This window comes from Desmodus rotundus, chromosome 4 (genome assembly GCF_022682495.2).
Source record: "Desmodus rotundus isolate HL8 chromosome 4, HLdesRot8A.1, whole genome shotgun sequence".
Classification (NCBI taxonomy): domain Eukaryota; kingdom Metazoa; phylum Chordata; class Mammalia; order Chiroptera; family Phyllostomidae; genus Desmodus; species Desmodus rotundus.
In genome coordinates, this window is record NC_071390.1 from 121,171,436 (window position 1) to 121,190,207 (window position 18,772).

General features: G+C 34.3%; 1 protein-coding gene across 19 annotated transcripts in view; it reads left to right on the forward strand.

Annotated features, from left to right (window-relative positions):
* Window positions 1-18,772, forward strand: part of ADGRL3 (adhesion G protein-coupled receptor L3) — a 757,443-nt gene that overhangs the window by 462,697 nt on the left and 275,974 nt on the right. For 15 of the 19 annotated variants that reach the window (XM_053922390.2, XM_045185777.3, XM_053922389.2 and 12 more), the window contains 2 exons: window positions 10,407-10,421; window positions 12,551-13,351. In XM_053922390.2, the coding sequence (XP_053778365.1) occupies window positions 10,407-10,421; window positions 12,551-13,351 (816 nt within the window). The remainder of the gene's footprint in view (window positions 1-10,406; window positions 10,422-12,550; window positions 13,352-18,772) is intronic. The other 4 variants (XM_053922392.2, XM_053922397.2, XM_053922401.2 and 1 more) reach the window with 1 other exon arrangement.

Sequence of the window (18,772 nt, forward strand, 5' to 3'; positions counted from 1 at the left end):
CCATACTACTTTCCTGAGATCACCTCCCAAATAACCTACTCACATCAAAATTGTCTTGCCTTCTACTTGCCAGGTATCCCAAACTAGGACACTATATCCATAGGAATATTTGGATTATATTTGAGCAACTGAAAACATTTGTGGGCATCATCAATCAATGAGTATTTAACAACTATTATTTAATTATTTAGAGTTACAAAAGTATTCATAGTGTTTTGTAAATCTGCTTTGACAAAATGTTAATAATCTTGCCACCTCTTTTAACGTTTAATATGTTATCTACCTTTGTGGAGAGCAGCTGCAGTCTTGTTGGTGAAGTAACATTTGCATGTTTGAAACACTTGGCTGATATTACAGAAAATCTGCTCCTTTCTGGCATTGTACTGATTACTGAATTTCTTGTTAACATACTAATTGGGGTAATGTCTTACTCCAGATCTCCCAAGGCAGTCTCCCAGTTGCAGCAAAGCTTTCTTCCAAGGGCATAGCATTCAAAAGCAGGCTTTCCAGATAGTCGGGGCATACAAGAAGTTGTTGGACACTTCATAGAAGAGTGGAATTTCGCCCGATCTTACATCAATGCGTTGGCGATCGTGAAAGTCAGTATTAAATGATAAGTGGTGTGTGCAAGGGCACAGGTATCGGAGAACTATGTTTCATCCCAGAAGAGATGGTTAGGGAGAGAGTGTCTCTAGAACCAGCTTACTTGTTTTCTTGGGAGACAGGGAATTTTATGTGAAATAAGCCACTATATAAAAATGAAAGAAGGCATTCATTTATACATAACTTTTCAGAAGTAAAATCAAGTGTGTCATAAAAATTCTGACATACATCTACTGAGAGAGATATTTTGTACTTGTGGTGGGTACGTAGATGATACAGTATAGCATTTTACAGCTGCGAGCATTATCTGGTTTAATAAACATCACCGTTTTTCTTCCATTGTATTGGTGTCACCCAGGATAAAGTGACTGTTACACAGAACTGGGAGAGAGCAGGTTGTATTTTCTGTAAGCATCTATTCTAAACATTGCATGCTTTACCAACTGGTCAGAATGGCTCTGAGGGATCAATTAATAAGCCCAACCCACTATCATTTACTCTGGGACATAAGAGACTAGAAAAAGGAAGAGTTTGTCTGTCTGCAGAGTAGAAAATTCTTTTTCTCTGCAGTACTGTCACAAGAACTACTGACTATATTCAAACATTTTGTTTATTTCTCAATTAAGATCTTAAGAATAATGTTTAGGAAAAATTTTATTTTATTTTATTTTATTCTATCCAGCTGGAAATATACCAGGTTTGTTAATGACCTATTGTCCTGGGGACTAATTTAGGAAAGACATCCAACTAACCTAAAACCCAAATAATTAACTTAAGCTACCTTGCTTTTCTAAGTGAAGTGCATAGCTCAGAAACAATGGAATCTCTTAGAGTCTTAACATACCCCTCATTGACCCTTTTCTAAATGCTTCCAAGTACATAGCAGAATATAGATCCGGCCCTATTAAACTGCCATTTATTAAGGTTAATAATGCAGCATTGCTTTCTTGAAAAATAACTTATTTCTCTGCCTTCAAGATAAACATGTACCGATTTTAAATGGAAGTGAACTTCAGTGAACTAGACAGATTTATTGAGTTAGCTTGTAGCAAAATGAACTTGTTCCATTTTCACATACTTTTTCTGGTAGTAAATGTTTTAATCTATCGATGCCATGGAGAAACGCTACACGGGCTATGAAACAGAGAGAGGGCACTGCTCAGTGACAGGGCCAATAATATGTCGTGCAGTAAACACTTTGCGAGAATTTAATGGCCCTGAATTCAAATGGGCAATGTGTGGTTTACTAAGCTGAACATTCATAAAAGCCTGCCAATTCCTCCAAATGCTTAAACTTAACTTAGATGTTATATTAAGACATACATTTTACAGCAGTAGAAGAAAATGTGTTTGATTTCAAAAAGAAGGAAAACCCATTCTCATAGTACTGCCACACACCAGAATTTTACATTCTCTTCTTCCTTTCCTAGAAGAAGCATTTGATTTTTATATTTGTCGCTAAGGAGTTATAATTTTCCATCACAGATCTCTCTTGTTTTCCAAAATTGGTAGGCCTCCCAAACATGGGACCTCACAATGGTCTTATGAATCCATGCTATGCATGTAACGTGAGAAGTGATGTTTAGAAAAGATTTGAGAGTTAAGATGTCATTGAGAAATCTAAGAAATCTAAACCTTCCCTTAACACTCTACAGTGAAAATTTACAACTTGAGATTTCATTCAAAATATCATACATTCGAATCTACTTTTTAAATTTGTTGACATTTGAAATAAGTCATCAAACTGTGTTACTTCATTTCTGGGGTACGAAAAATTGTAAGTAGAAGCACCTGATTAATATTAGTTATTCTCATTATTTGTGTTCTTGTTTGCTAGAGAACATAGCATAGAGGTGCAGAGTGTAGGCAGAAGTTCAAATACCAGCTCTACTGACTGCTGGTAATATGGCTTCTGTCCTCAGTCTCTTGATATCTGTAATAAAGACAATAATCTCAACAGAGTTGTTGCAAGGATTAAATAATACAGGTAAAGTATTCAGCGAATAGACAACAACAGTGTAAATGCTAAATAACTGGGGCCAAAAATAACTTGTTTCAATATCATTAAGTAGAAGTGCTACAGAGACTGAAAAATACTTCTTTGCAGTTGATTGTAGAATGAGTATTCTGCAGAGTAGATATGTAAGTAGATAATGAGAGGAGTAATGGACTCCATCGAGAGATAAGAGCTAGTGCCTCGGGAGGACTTTATGTGCCTACTTAGCAGAAGTAAAAACCACCCTTTTTCATTGTTAAGATTTGTCTCCTCCCTTGTTCACATCATTGAACAAACCACACCATGTTCATATTTGGAGCCATTTCTCTGTGGTTTTAAAAGCATTCCTGTGCCAACATTTATTGACCAGCAGTTACAATAAGACATTGAGTTAGCACTTAATGATGCCTGGGTGAGTGATACAGGGTTCTTTGCCTTCAAGAGCCTCCAAGTATTTCTAGAAGACAGACAGAGAGAATGTAAAAATACCAAGTACCAAGATAATAGTAAATGAAACAGTATAAGTGACATGAACTAGGCTATTGGCAAACTGTGGCTACAGGATAAACATCCACTCACTGGTTTGCTTTTGTACTGGCTTATGAGCTAAGAACACCTTTCATATTTTTAAGAGCTGTGAAACGAACAAACGAACAAAGAAACCACATCTGTGCCACACACCTGCATGTGGCTCGCACAGCCCCAATTATTTACTATTCAGCCATTCGCAGAACAATTTCGTGAATCCCTAAACTAGAACATTATTTTAGAAACTCTCCCATACACTATGTTAAAATTACACAGTTATTCAATATGGCTAGTAAATAAAGTAGTGTTCATGAAAAAGTAACTTACAGCCAAAAGATAGAGTTTGGTTTAACTAGGAAATAAGAGGCATGAGGAGATCTAACCATGGGCAACCATGTGAGCCAGGGTTGAGGAATGACTCTTGGTGTGGAATATATACCACAGAAATGAGTACACTGTTATGAAGAAAATAGTCAGCCTATAGGGTTAGTAAGGCACAAAATTACAAGAAACACACTTTTGGTAAGTTATAATAATAAATCAAAAATCTGGAATTTATTTAGATGAATTTGTATTCGCACTCAAATTTTATCCAAGACCAAAGAACTAAATGAGTAAGGATCTTAAATCGAGTTTTCTAGATATTCGGTTGTCTCTTTTCTACTAATGAATTCTGAAATTAATTGTGTTTGTTTTTGTTTATAGTTGTAGAAATCACATGTGTATCATTAATCAGATTATTATGACATCAAAATATGTTCTACTCTTTGGCTGGTCTGAATCTAGTCTGAAGTGGTTTGGAGTATTTGGGAAATTTCTACCAAGTGGCAGAGTATGTGGTAGCTCCTCAGATTCCTGATCTATTCCTCGGAGTGTTGGGGGCTCTATCCCTTACTTAATGCCTCCTTAAGTTTTGTCGTCCCGTTTTGTGTACCAAGTGATCGTAAAAAAACCAAAACAAAACAAAATAAACCAAAAAAACCCCCTTTAATTGTGAGTTAATTCATAAGATTTGAAGAGCTCTGGCAAAGGCTGAAAGAACAAGGTTTAGCCAGAAGAAGAGTAACTTGACTTCTTGCAGCTTCTAGTTTATCTCATCAGTAAAATTAGGATAGCCATTCCTGCCCTCAAAATACATAAAATTGAGTGAATCAAAAATTATCACATATCTACTTGTTTTTAATTCTGTTGAGTTAAAAAACTGTGATTTGTGATTAATGTCTTAATTCTCTGGCTTTATTTTTTTATTTATAAAATATCAGCTGGAACTCAATGACACCTAAAATATATTTCAGTGCCCAAACCCTAGGCATATCAATTATAAAGTATTTATTAAATGTCTGGGATTAGATGTAGGTTCATTTTGAATGTTTAATTTGTTGCATATCCAGACCTAGATATATGGAATCTAGTTATAGTCACAGTCAAGTAACCTATATTTCTCAGGAATAAATGGACAACATTTTCTGCAAGAAGTTTCATTTTAGTCAAAATGTTTTTTGTTTCCAACTTCAGCTTCTCTTAGCAATTCCCCCTGTCTCTGTCATTCACATCTATTCTTGTCTGTTTTTAATCTATTTATACAGGTTTCTTTGAACGGTTTTGAGAATAGCTTATGTTGCTAAATAAGCATACTGAAAATCACCAATTGTTAGACTGTAAGCATCCCTGAGGCAGAGCTCAGTTCTTCCTCTGTAGCGTGTTCATAATAGCACCACCAAATCCACGGAGTTCCTTTGAAGATTAAGTATAATAATGCACAGGTGGACTATTCGCATAGTACATGTTCAGTAACTTTTAAGTACTATGGTCTATTAGTGTCTCTGTATTCACAGCTCTGAGGGCCTTGCACATGAGAAATGTAATCAACAGTATATATATACAAATGCCATGTGGTTGTGCATATGGATGAAACTGAGTATGAAAGGTACATCCTAAATGAAATGTAATGTTGACTTTAATTCTTACCAATAACTTTGAAAAATTATTATTTTTATAAGACCTGTTACCAACAGATCCTCAAAAGAGTTTACTAGTAACACCATTTTCTTTGAAAAGACTAAATTAACAGTTTGAAAGATTTTACAGATCCATCAATGGATGAAAAATTTTAATACAAAATAAAAAATAATTTCAGTTTCTGTAGCATCTATAGATACTGAATTTAAGTGTTGAATTTAGAATGTGGCTAGTGAAAGCATTTTATAAATTATTGACATTTTTAATCTACACACTCCAGGATGAAATTCATTAGGAGGTATTAATTTCGGAAACACATTATATAAAGTCAATACAATACAAGGTGCTTGAGTGGCACTTTTATTCACTGATGCACAGGTTTTGTTTGAAAAACATAATTTAGAAGCTGAGCCGCAATGATTACCCCTGTCTTTCATCAAATAAAGGATTAGCACTCTATTCACTGAAAGAGACAGATGTCTGTCAGAGGTTTTGATACGCAGTATACAAAAAATAATAATGAACTCCACAGATTTTTATCTCTATTTACTGAAGTGCTTCTGTATTTTCTTGGTGGAAGTGAAATGGAATAAGAGAGACTTTTCTGTTTCAGAACAATAAGAATTAATAGGACATGAGGTATTTGGCATAAGTTTGTTTTGGGCAATACGAAATATCCTGTTTCCTTGGCAAAGAATTAGTAACTCATTTTTTAAATACTACTTTATCTTCTTCGGAGGGATGCATTTTATCACTAGTCTCAGGGTTGATAACATTGAGAAGCATTACATTCAGTCCCCTTTGTGGAGATACCGCAGTGCAATTGATCATTGCGTGGAGCCATGAGAAAGATTAATTGAAATCTTTCTATGTGCTGGGCACTGGAGATGCAATAATGAATAAGATCAAAACATGGATTTGAATTCCAACCCTACCACTTGTGAACACAAGAGCTGTGCATCTTTGCACATGTTACTTCACATGAAAAATAAATATAATGAGAATATCTACCTCATAAAGTTGCTGTAAGATAATTAAACAGTATTGCAGGCAAAACTTCAAAGCAATATGTGGCCTGTGATACATGCTCAATGGATGTTCTTATAACAGACACAGGGAGAGTCCTTTTACATTGCTGATCTCTAAATAGTGTGCTCTTCTGTGGATTCGGTGACTGGGAGGAAACGAAGAGCAGAATGCAACAGACTGTGTTTCATTGGCTTGACATGTTGTAGAAGAACCAGTGTGTGACACTGGTGCTAATCTTGGCCCGTTCTCCTTTTCAGTTTTGGTAGGCTCGTCTCTGCTCTAGAAATAATAAAGACAACAGCACAGGGTTGTTTAAAGAATTAAAGCAAGGGGTTCATGTGAAAGCATTTTTTTAAAATTATAAACTGCTATACAAGTATAAAGTATTATTTTGGGCTTTTGATTATCCACTTATGGATGGCTTTGTCTGTGGTTGATTCACCAGTAAAGTTTCATAAAAGACTGATTTTTCTTTGTTATATAACTAGTTTGCCTTCTGTCATTTCCCTAGCTGCCCACTGGCCCTGTGGTAAGGGTACCCAGATGTATTTTAATAGTCTAAGCCAATGTAAAAGAAAGTAATTCTGTTTAAAATCCTGCTATGTTTCAGTGAAAAAATACTTGTTTATAAATTATTTAATATCATAGCCATCTTGTGTTCCCAATAATTAACTCTTTATTTTTGTATTATAGTAATATAAGGTATCATTGGATTATAATACTTTCCATTTCAAACATTTAATTTGTAGATAGAAAATCTGTAGTATGGCTTACAGTTTAAAAGAAGTTTTAAGCTATATTAGAATTAGATATAATTTCATAGTTCTTAGTTATGGCACTAACAATTTTTGGGACATACCAATTTTCTTTGACTCTAATCCTCAGTACAATCTGAAAATGTGTGGCAATGTGTACATATGCTCTCTCATCCATACCTTTTCTGACTAAAGAATGCGATTGAAAAGTATGGCATATGGTGCAGGAGTGGAAAGGACTAATAACATCTTATTTTCTAAACAATAACATGACTATATATTACATCTATTTTGTGAACTGTTGGGAAGTAAGGGGAAATTGTGTGTCTTTTTCTTTCCTATTTCTTCCTTTCATACAGAGTAAAATTACCCTTAGTTTGAATTTGTCATTTATTCTAACCACAGGATATAGCTTATGATGTTAAGTTTGACAAAGGACAACAACAAAATCGCTTTAAGAAAACATATAAATGCATTTGCTGAGGCTGAATGAGCAATAAAAATAGTTTGGGAATTAAAAGTAAAGAGAGAAAAAAGAGAAACTAGTTCCAAAGAGGTTTGGAAATGAATAATGACAGCTATAATGTTAGAAGTCAGGATATTGGACCAGACAAAAAGACAGGAGGGCTGGAAGAAAGCCTGACACAGTTGACATCTTACAATTCATTTATTTATGATCTTAATACAGAGAGGAGAGAAAGACGTATTTTTGGACTACATATTTAGATCATTTCAGCTTCTTTCATAGCAACACATTTTTCTTGCCAAACTAACCCTCAAAACCATCTATACGTTTTTCTTCATTTCCTTTTTTCCCTCCACTTTTGTTGAATGAGTTGTAGATACAAACTGCTCATTCATTTTACTTCCTTCCTTGACCATTGAAATATTTAAAGATATTATGCAGATTATGCATTGCACATATGATTTTATATAGGAAATACAGATTCTGTTTTACCACTTTCTTTCTTTTTACTACATGCTTAAAATATCAGGAAGCAGAATTAATCATCTTTATTTGAATTATGTGTTAATTCAGTAGCTACTTACTGAGAATTTATTATGTGCCAGGCACTGAGGTCGTAAACGAAAGAGTGGTAATCATGTTTCTTGTACCCATGCAAAGTGTTTGTTTGTCTGTTTTCAGGGAAAGGAAGCTTCTAGAATTAGTTGATGGACAAATGACTGGCTAATCCTAGGTGTAACTAAGCTTTTCAATGACAAACTATGTTTGTCTTGCCAGTTTTTGTTATGGGAATATGATTTGTGTGTGCTTGTTTCAACTTAAATTATGGGACTGTTTTACCTCCATCTTGAAAACAGCAAATACATGATAAATGAGCTACAACCAGTCATGACATAGGCAAGACCATAATAATTTTCTCCAAAGTAGAACTGGCAAATTAATCTTACTTTTGAGTGACCAGCAAATAACAGAGGCAAGCTTTACTTATTTATGGTAGAGCTTATGCCAATATTTCTGAAATTAGATCAGAACCCGAGAATTAAAAGCAAATTTTTAGCTAATGACAATTAAGAAAATAGAGGTGAAAGGTCTTTGGAAAATAAAAAAGAATCCATTAAAGTGTAACACAGTATTTACAGACTATAATACCTTAACAATACCTCCTATCACATATTCCATTTTCCTCATTATTTGTTGAAGAGAGAAATACCAGTCACCAAGAAGTTAGGATATTTGCTTTTAACTATAAGAGCAACTAAGAATTTTATTGGAAATAAGACTAAAATTGTGTGAGTATACATTTTATATTTTAGAATATTAATACCTTCCTTTAAAATTCTCAAAAAGATATCTATTTAGAGCTATTTCAAAGAATAAAATTAGCTCTAGAAACTTTTTTGTGGAGTAGTCTTTGAAAATGTCAGCATCAGTGTGATTTCCACTCTCAGCTTCTACATTGTGATGGTCCTCAAGTCCACGCCTTTGAAACTATTGATTAAATAACCGTGTAAGGCTCTTAGTTATGCTTCTTCTAGTTGTCAGTCTGAACTCGTTTGTTAGCATTCCAGTCATAGCATGAAGTGTATCTCTTAGGTAAAACGTTTCCCTTACTGTCAGAGAACTCTGCAGTTACTCAGTAAAGATTAATTGAGGATGATGATAAATTATAACAGTAGAATCATTTTTGAGTCCTAGAAATATTTACTGTTAAAAATAAGGTTTGCATATTAGTGAGATGAGGAGTCTAAAAAACATAATCCCATTTTTAAGTTCTTAAGCATAACTTGATATATAAGAATATGATTAAAGTTTCAAAAAAATCAATGAATAGAAGTGAGTATAATTTTGCCAATAATTAAAGACATGAGCTTAGGTCAAAGAATAAAAATCTCACCCAAATATAATTATCCAAAACAATATTTCTCCCTTGTTTTGAAACTTTCCTAGAACTTTAAATTTATTTATTGTGTACAATATCTCAGTTTATTCCTTCCTTTGAATTTATCTTTGATTTATATAACTTCAAATCTGTGCTTTTTAATTTTTAAGTTTGTAATATGTGCCTATTCTTCCCTGACTTTTTTCCTCTCTTTGTCATTGCTCCCTTTTTTTTTCCTTGCTGTGATCTAGGAAAATTGTCCATGATGAGGCAAATATTTATAGGATAGTGAAGATACTACTTGATGAGTTTCATGAATATGTTGCAGTTTCCTATAATTTTCCCTGACTTGTATAGATCGGTACCTGAAATATAATAATGGATTCTAATTTGGAAGATATGTAACCATGTTTGAGGATCTCAATTTATTCTTACATGAATGTTGAAAAGCTCAGTTAAGATTTTCAGAAAAGGGCAGAGCAGTGACTTATTATTTATATCAACCTTCTAATACAGATTTTTCTAAAAGGCAGTATTTTTCTACTATATTATAAAATATTGATGAGTGTGAGGAAGAGAGTTTCTTCAATAGGATTCTAAATCCATTTTTCATGTTGAGAGCACTCCCTGTTAATGGGTAGCCTCACGAGCTGCATTTCTCATAAGACTGACAAGCTATGGAATATCTCAGGCCTTAGGAAATGAGCCAGAGTCCTTTCTTCTGAAAAGATTCATTTTTGAAATGGATAAAATGTGATACTATTATAGTAAGTAGTGGTATAAACTTTAGTATTTCAAAAATGAGATCAGCTAAACAATTTAAAAGCTTTCTGTGTATACTACTGAGATACCTTTCAAATGGAAATATTGGTGTTTTTACTATGAATATTGTATTTCCAATTAATAGAGCTGAAAAGGATATATTTATTTAATCTTAGCTTAAGTTTTGCCTTATTTTTTCCAAGTTTTTACTGTATTTTTAAGCTTATAATATGATTGTTTTTAAAAAATAATTTTGCTGGAGGAATGGGTTTGTAAAAACACATATAATGTTCAATAAAGCTAGTAGGAGTGAAATAAATTATTTACTTTCAGTTTGGAAGAGGTGATTAAAAAGTGCTTGGCCAATACCGTACCATTAATCTATTCTCTTTTCTCCTTTCTCTCTCTTTACTTCTCTCTCTCCAATAGAAGTGGAACAAAAAGGTAATTAAATACCTTTCATAAATTATATACTATTTACTTATAGGCTAAGTTATTTAACAGTTTAACATTTAATTAAATTAATTTTGTTATTAATTCTTATCTATTTATGAAAATTTATTTACTACTTCTGCTGCTCAGCTTCACTTTAATTTGTTGTACTGACCGATGCTGGTTCGATTCTTTTATCCTAAAACAGTTTAATAGTGTGCAATTTTCAACTGTGTATTTTATTCCTCTTTATTTTTCAATAAGTAGTCAGAAATCCATTAGATGGTGATGGATAGTGAATGCTTTAGATTTGTTTTTTTCCTACTCTAAATTTCCATAGCTCAGGTGTGGTTTCCCCTGTTTCTTTATTTTGTTAAATATTGAGGGAAAGGAGAGATGGTTTTCTTGAAATACCTTAAAGTAAACAAGTTTAGTAAGCAAGAGCTGATTATTAACAAACAAAATTTACATGTATTTTTGACAACAATGCCTACCCATCCTTTCTAATTATAGTCATCATATTAAAATCTTGAGAAATTATTCTAATCAGTTTTGTTATTGAGTATAAATTGAAAAAATGGCTCTTGATCCTTGCTATATAAGAGTTTGATAGTCAACTTTTCCCCCAAACTTCATTTCTCCTAAAGTAAAACTTTGGGCACTTTAATAACGTACTTTCCTTTTTAATAACCTCCAAATCCTAGCTGAGTTTCATTTCAGGCTGTTTCTATTGTATCTAGGCTTATGGTTTCTGTTAGAGCTAATGACTAATATCAAGAAAATAATACCTTTTTTCATTAATCATTAAAATGCAGGTAAATATCCAAGTGCCTTGTGAATTTCTAATTCCTCCACCCAACACACGTACTGTCATTTCAGACATAACAGTGGACTGCATGATTATATTTCAGTGTGTTTGCTTTGCAAAAATATCAGAGCGGTGTTTCCCACAGCGGGTTCAGAAGAATACTCCACTACTAAGAGGCTCGGTAGAAAGGGTAATGGTCAAATTAGTTGGCAAAATTTGTTCATGCTTTGGAGATTCATTCATGTACGTAAGCTATTGGGATCTCTGCCACTATTCTATTTAACACAATATGAGTTTACTTGGGGCTAAGGACCCTTTTTTTTCTTTCTGTGTAACATGTAGCTATACTGCTGAAAACAGGGGCTTCGAGGACCACCCTTTGGGAAACATTGCTTTATAGCCCCTTCATTACAGAGCAGTCAGCCAAGCTTTCCTACAACCACTGACCCATTGTGCTACTGAGTCATACTAAAAATCAACTGCATCAGATAATTCTTGCCCATTTCAGTCTGAAGTATGAGCAGCAAAACATTATAGCAAGTAATCTTGATTTTAATGCTCTTCTCATGTAACAGTAAAAGGTACATGTTTTTGAGTTCCAATGCTACTGTATTTAACAGGACATTTTTAACTGATTAAAATCTAGATCTTGGGGTCTTCTCTGTAACCTTTCACCTTTTCTTCTTTCCTTATTCCTTCTTTCCTTTCTTTTTCTTCCTTTCCCCTTTGCCTTCCAGTATTCATCCATCACTCATTTTAATCGTGTGGGTTGCATGCTCTGTGTGTGCTTTAGCAGCTTGAAGAGCTTTTTTGCTAGAAGATTCAGTGGCTTGTTTTGCAGGGCTTTTCTTTTCCTTTGTTATTTTATTATTATATTTAATTAGTATTGGATTTCTAATTATTTCCTAATGATAAGTATTGAATAGCTAATATCAGAGTGAAAACAATATTTTTTGAAATTTTAAAATAAGATGAATAAAACCATCATGTATAAACATTGGCATTTGCTATGTCTATGGAATACATAGATGTACATCACATTTGTAGACATATATCCCAAAATACTGTAATACATGTGTACAAAGGTAAAAACCAAAGGAAAGCACAGCTACTCATAAAAAGGCCACTTTTTTCAGCAAATGAAATCAAAATGATTTTAAACAAAAGTCAATATTAATGTGTATGACTATATTATGTTCTTAGAAGAATGCAGCAAAATAAGTGGCGGTGGGTAGTTCTTGTTAGAGTTGCATCAAGTTGGTGAAAAATAAGAATAAATAGCAAAATATTAAAATTTATATATTTATTATTTTAACTCTCTCCCTTCCAACAGTTTTTCTTTGTCCTGGACTGCTAAAAGGAGTGTACCAGAGTGAACATTTGTTTGAGTCCGACCACCAATCTGGGGCGTGGTGCAAAGACCCTCTGCAGGCTTCTGACAAGATTTATTACATGCCTTGGACACCGTACAGAACTGATACCCTAACCGAGTACTCATCCAAGGATGACTTCATTGCTGGAAGGCCAACTACAACCTACAAGCTCCCTCACAGGGTGGATGGCACTGGATTTGTAGTGTATGATGGAGCTCTGTTCTTCAACAAAGAGCGTACCAGGAACATAGTAAAGTTTGATTTGCGGACTAGGATAAAGAGTGGAGAGGCTATCATAGCAAATGCCAATTACCATGATACCTCCCCTTACCGATGGGGAGGCAAATCTGACATAGACCTGGCAGTGGATGAGAATGGGCTGTGGGTCATCTATGCAACAGAACAAAACAATGGTAAAATTGTCATTAGTCAATTGAACCCTTACACCCTACGGATTGAAGGGACGTGGGATACTGCGTATGATAAAAGGTCAGCTTCCAATGCATTTATGATTTGCGGGATTCTGTATGTGGTCAAATCTGTATATGAGGATGATGACAACGAGGCCACAGGGAATAAGATTGACTACATTTACAACACCGACCAAAGTAAGGACAGTGTGGTGGATGTACCCTTTCCCAATTCCTACCAATACATAGCAGCTGTGGATTACAACCCCAGGGACAACCTGCTTTACGTATGGAATAACTATCACGTCGTGAAATACTCTTTGGATTTTGGACCTCTGGATAGTAGAGCAGGTAAGTTTGACTTTTGATGGGTCTCAAGCGGGAAAATATTTACAGTTTGTTCTCAACAAGTTTATTGTACTTTTTAATTTGACTATCTTTGTGGTCTTTTTTCTGGCCTATGAAGTGAACAATGGTTCATTGTCTTTTCATCTAAATAAATGTTGTTGTTAACCTTCATTCAGCTATAAAAATGTATAAGCGACTGATTCTTTCTCCTTTGGGTAGCTGGTATTCAATATTTAGCCCTTCTTGAAGGGCATTTTGATTATTAGCTGATTAATTCCTGTGCAGTGTAGTACACAGAATCTTTGCTAAGGTAGAAGGCTATCTGTCTAATTAACTGACTTGCCTTCACAACTGTTCTCTACGTGGAAAACATCAAAGGCTTGGCTTGTATTAATGCTTCAGGAGTCCTACACAATATATTTGTAGCAATTCAAAGTTTATTTTTTTATTTTAGTGCTTAAATATTAACATTTATTTTCTCTATTGCTTTTATCATAACTTTACTATTAAGCTAATCTAATCTGCTTTCTAACTCTGTTCATTTTATACATATCTCCTTTTTATTGAATTTATTGGGGTGATATTATTTAATGAAAATATCAAATGACACAGGTTTCAGGTATACAATTCTGTAACACATAAATGCATCTTCTTATACAACTAGATTTGAAGTTCCATGTCCAATAACCTTGTCTTACCCAAACTTTCATTATATTTTAATCTGACCATTATTTCTGCCTTCTCAGACACTAGTGTAATGTGTAGCATATATAAAAATACTCAATAACTCTTTGATGAATGAATGAATGAATGAACAAATGAATGAATGAATTCCTTTTCATTTCTTACCATAATAGAATGCCAAATTAGGTAGCGTTTTCTCTAATGCCTGAGAGGCTTCAGAGAGACAGCATTCTTTCCATGGCCAGCTGTGCTGATATTATTTTGAATTGCCTTTATGGAAGAAGACTAACTATGTAAAAGCATCAAAAGCAACTTCTCTTTACTCAGTCCTCTAGAATATTGAACTCAAGTGCAGCACCTGACTCACCGCTGTGCAGGTAAGGTTTCTTAAACCAGTGCACCTTTCAATTGAAAACCTAAGCAAAATTCAATCATCCAGAGTATTGTAGGAAACCAATTTTTTCAGAGCTGTGATATTCTTAATCACAATTTTTATTTTGACAAAGAAAACTCTGTTGATGAGTAGTCCTTGGCATTTTTATTTTTACTTCTAATTGGAACAGGAAGTAATTTCTACTTGTCTCCAGAGAAATAATAAATAATGTGATAAGCTAATAACTACATATCAACCCTACAAAAACCATTATTATCCATATTTTCTAAATGAGGGATCTAAGATATTCCAGCATATAATTGAGCCAAAAATCTCCCATCTGTTACAGTGCAGCCCAGGTTTAGGTCCCTGCTCCCTTCTGTGACACTGGTGGTGGAAAGAATGGTCACTGATGCGAGTCTAATCGTAGTTCTCTCATTTAGATAATTGCCATAGAATTGCATTCCAGAGTTCTTTCGTGGGCCTGTTCTTCTGGGCAGAGTATTGAAAAATCTGAAACTTGTTCTCACCTTACTCTCAAAACATTTTCAGAACATTATACTCTCTTTAGTTATTCTGCATTATCTTAAATGCTTGTTTGCCAGCTTTGTTTGAAGTTTTCCAGCATGAAATTAGTGGGAAAATGAATCACAACTTGTTTGGTATTGCTATACAAATAGTTTATAGTTGTAAATTTTGTAGAAACAATTTTTAATAATATAATTAGATCTCATATATTCAAGAATATACAAATAAAAAAGTTTTAATTTTTAAAAAACTTGTTCAGGAACTAGTGAGACGTTGACTCACATTGAACTAATCATATGACATTGTTTCAGTAATTATTGCTTATAAATTCTTAGTGAGTATCTAATAAATAATAGTTGATCTCTCAGGACTTGCCGAGTACTTTAAGAAATAAATGAATGGATTATATACCGGGTTTGGCAGAGCCTGCTTGAGTGTGGTTAGTAGAGTAATAATAATATGGGGGTAATAATTTATAGTTTGAATTTGAACATTTCACTTAAATGTCATATGGTATGCTTGAGTGTGATATTGTTATGTTACAGAATGACATACTTAAGATTTTATAATAAAAGATTTTGTAATAAAAAAGGGGTGTTATTTGTGCCAGGCCCTGTATATGCATATATGTTTAAAAATCTTCTTATTCAAGATATTACGGGAATTAGTCCTAAATTTTATTTTATTAAGATTAGATGTATCTTTATATTTATATGTTAAATATAATCTAGAGGATTTATAAGTCACCTTAGTTATTCCCACCCACACCTCCCACACATAACTTCTTTTCTTTGCTCAGATTGTGGTGAGCTGTGGTAACCTGAAGGAAGGTTAGCAGGTAATAAGGAGAAGTGCCAAAGCACATTAAGACCTAATGCACTTTTCTCCTAGAAATAATTAGAAGAAATTGAAGTCACTAGTCTTAAACAATAGGGAAGAAAGTGAGCAACTGTTCAATGAATTTTTTTCTTCAGAATACAGTCTCAGATTGTTCAGTTGACAAATTGCAGGAATTTCTTCAACTTGGAGAAAATGGAAAGTGTAGTATATTAGGAAATGAGTAAAAGTTATGCTCTATTGAAAAATACATTTTGTATGTAGACCAGGTGATTCAGTTTTAGACACCTATAACATACATGCTTCTAAGCATTAGCACCTGAGTTTGATACGAATGTGAAAATGCTTCTCTACTTTTCCTGATCAGAGCACCAAATTTAGAAATATCTGATCTAGAATTTTCTTCAAAAGAACTTTTAAATGAGTCTTTTTCCTATCTTACAAGATATGATATAAATTATATATTCATCATTGTCTTTAATTGGCTAACTCTTGTAAGATATGTATAAAAACCTCCAAATAATATTTGGCTATTTCACAGGTGGTTTGAGTGATTTTCAGGTTGACATTTTGATTCAAAAACAATATCTTACATCAGCAAATTTCAAGAATTTTTAAAACGTGCAGTACTTGACTATTTAGTCAGGAACACTGGCCTCTTTTCCTATAAATTCTAAAGTTTAAAAAAAAATGACTACGGCCAACACAACAATATCCATCCAGTGTGAATGAATCAATATTGTACCTATTTTTGTCAGGTTAGCCAAAAATATTCCACATTTTTTGTTTTGTCACAGAATTTTAGTAATTAGTTGTAGGTGCGCCATGAGGTGAAAAGGTTGAAAATCACTGCCTTACACTTTGATCTATACAGTGTGGGAGAGTCACGTCATTCCATCGCTTGCCCTTCGCTATTACCAGTGACTGCTGTTGACTTTCACCATTTAGTTTTTTGTCCCAAACCACCTTGTCCAGTTCACTATTCATTATTTATTAATAAATAGGAGTGTGGTGAGGTATTTTCCTTGACTTTTCCAGTTTGTTTCTAGGCTCTTCATACAGAAATATAAACTTGTCAAATATACAAATGTTTCCAATATTTCCTACCTAAGAGGGAGGGAGTGGGCTCAAGTTGGTAATAGAATAAGCAGAGAAGTCTAGCTCCAAAATTTGCCTAAAATTAGTGCCTCTAAGAGATCAAAAAAAAATCTGTTGGTTGAGATTTAATGAAGTATATGAAGCGATGAGTACAAACAACCCAATGATGAAGACACGTAGCTACTGTCTTGAACCTGCTCTTCTGCTTCCCAAACACAAGCCACATTTTCATGAAAGCCATTTGAGATCATGTAAATGTGACCGTTCTTACATGTGCTGAAGATAGTAGACTCTAAAATAACAACAGAAAGCCTACATAAGACAGTTTAGCAATGCAGATAAGGTGAACCTTCTGTCCTTATAATATGCTAATTAAGTGAATTTGTGTTGCCAGTAAAAGCTGTGGCTATGTAATGATGAATAAGAACTTTAAACACACATGACACCTCGTTAAAATGTAATTTCACATCATATATCTGAGGCCTTTACTTTGACAGCTGAGTAATGTGAGTGCTAGGCAGAGAATCTTGAACATTTTGAAACTGACGTGTTTAACAGGTAGTTGAGTTTGCTTCTTGAATGGTTTAGTTAAATATGGTGCACCCTCAACACAAAATAGAGCCAGAAAGCGGTGGGATCTTATCTCAGACTTGTTCTCAGCCTGTGGGTTACGATTGCTTCACAGTTCCGCTTGGGATGCCACATTGTCTCTAAAGTTTCATTTATATCTGTCTTAGTAGCTCGGTGAACTTTACCAAAAAGAAAAAAAAATAGTCAGCTACTTGTTGCTAATTTCGTCCTGGTCTCTATTTTTCCGGTCTATACTTTTATGCATCAGCTGTTTCCCCATGTGTGGAGGAGCCCTCTCTCTTTCTCTCTAATTCTTACTTCTTCACCACCTATAGTGGCAGCTGCTGCCTCGAAGGCAGTGTTTCCGGTGATTTTTCAGGGAGCACAGGTAATACTTGCCGCTTTCACAATAGCTGTTTCATTGCCACACGCCATCAGATAAATTGTGTTATGTTTACTGTGCCTTTCTTGTACTTTTCCTTCTTCATAGTTGAAAGTTAAACCTTTCCAGAATGGCACCTTTTACTTTTCAGGCTCTGAATATTAAAATAACATTCCTGTATGTACAAAGCAAACCTGGACCTGGCTTTTACAGCTGAGCCCAGCGTTAGCCATCAGTCTAACATCTAGGTGAGCCTCCTAATAAATGAGACAAGATACAAGGGATAAGAGGTTTCACAAATGTTACTCACTTATACAGAACAATGTCCCTGATAAATGTATAATTATTAAAAAACTAATCAAAATCATACTTTACATGTAAGGCAGAGTCATACAAAGATGAGTTCTTGCCCTGACTGGTAAGGCTCAGTTGGTTGGAACATTGTCCCATAAACCAAAAAGTCAATGGTTCAATTCCCAATCAAGGCACATGCCTTGTATGCACCCAGCTGAGGTGCATACAAGAGACAACTAAGCGATGTTTTCCCCTTCACATCAATGTTTCTCATCCTCTCTTTCTCCTTTCCTTCCACTCTCTCTAAAAATAAATTAATAAATAATTTAAAAAGACGAGTTCCCTGTGGATAAGCTTCCCACTCACACCAGCTGTCCCACCTGTAGCCATGTCAGTGCTCACTAGCACCCCTATTCAAGGGCGAGCCGCTGGAACTGAAACAGTTCTGCTGCGCGTTATCAGCACATCTTGTAAGGGGACTAAAATGAGATTTCTGATTACCTAGGGTGTTTCACTTTCCACCCATATTAGCACAGATAAGTGAAAATTGTCTTTATCACATGGTGAGGTCTAACATTTGCTCTCCCTCTGTGTTTTAGAATTTTACAGTGCTCAAGCACCTTAGAATAAACTGGCGAGAAAGTATGAATTTAAGCAC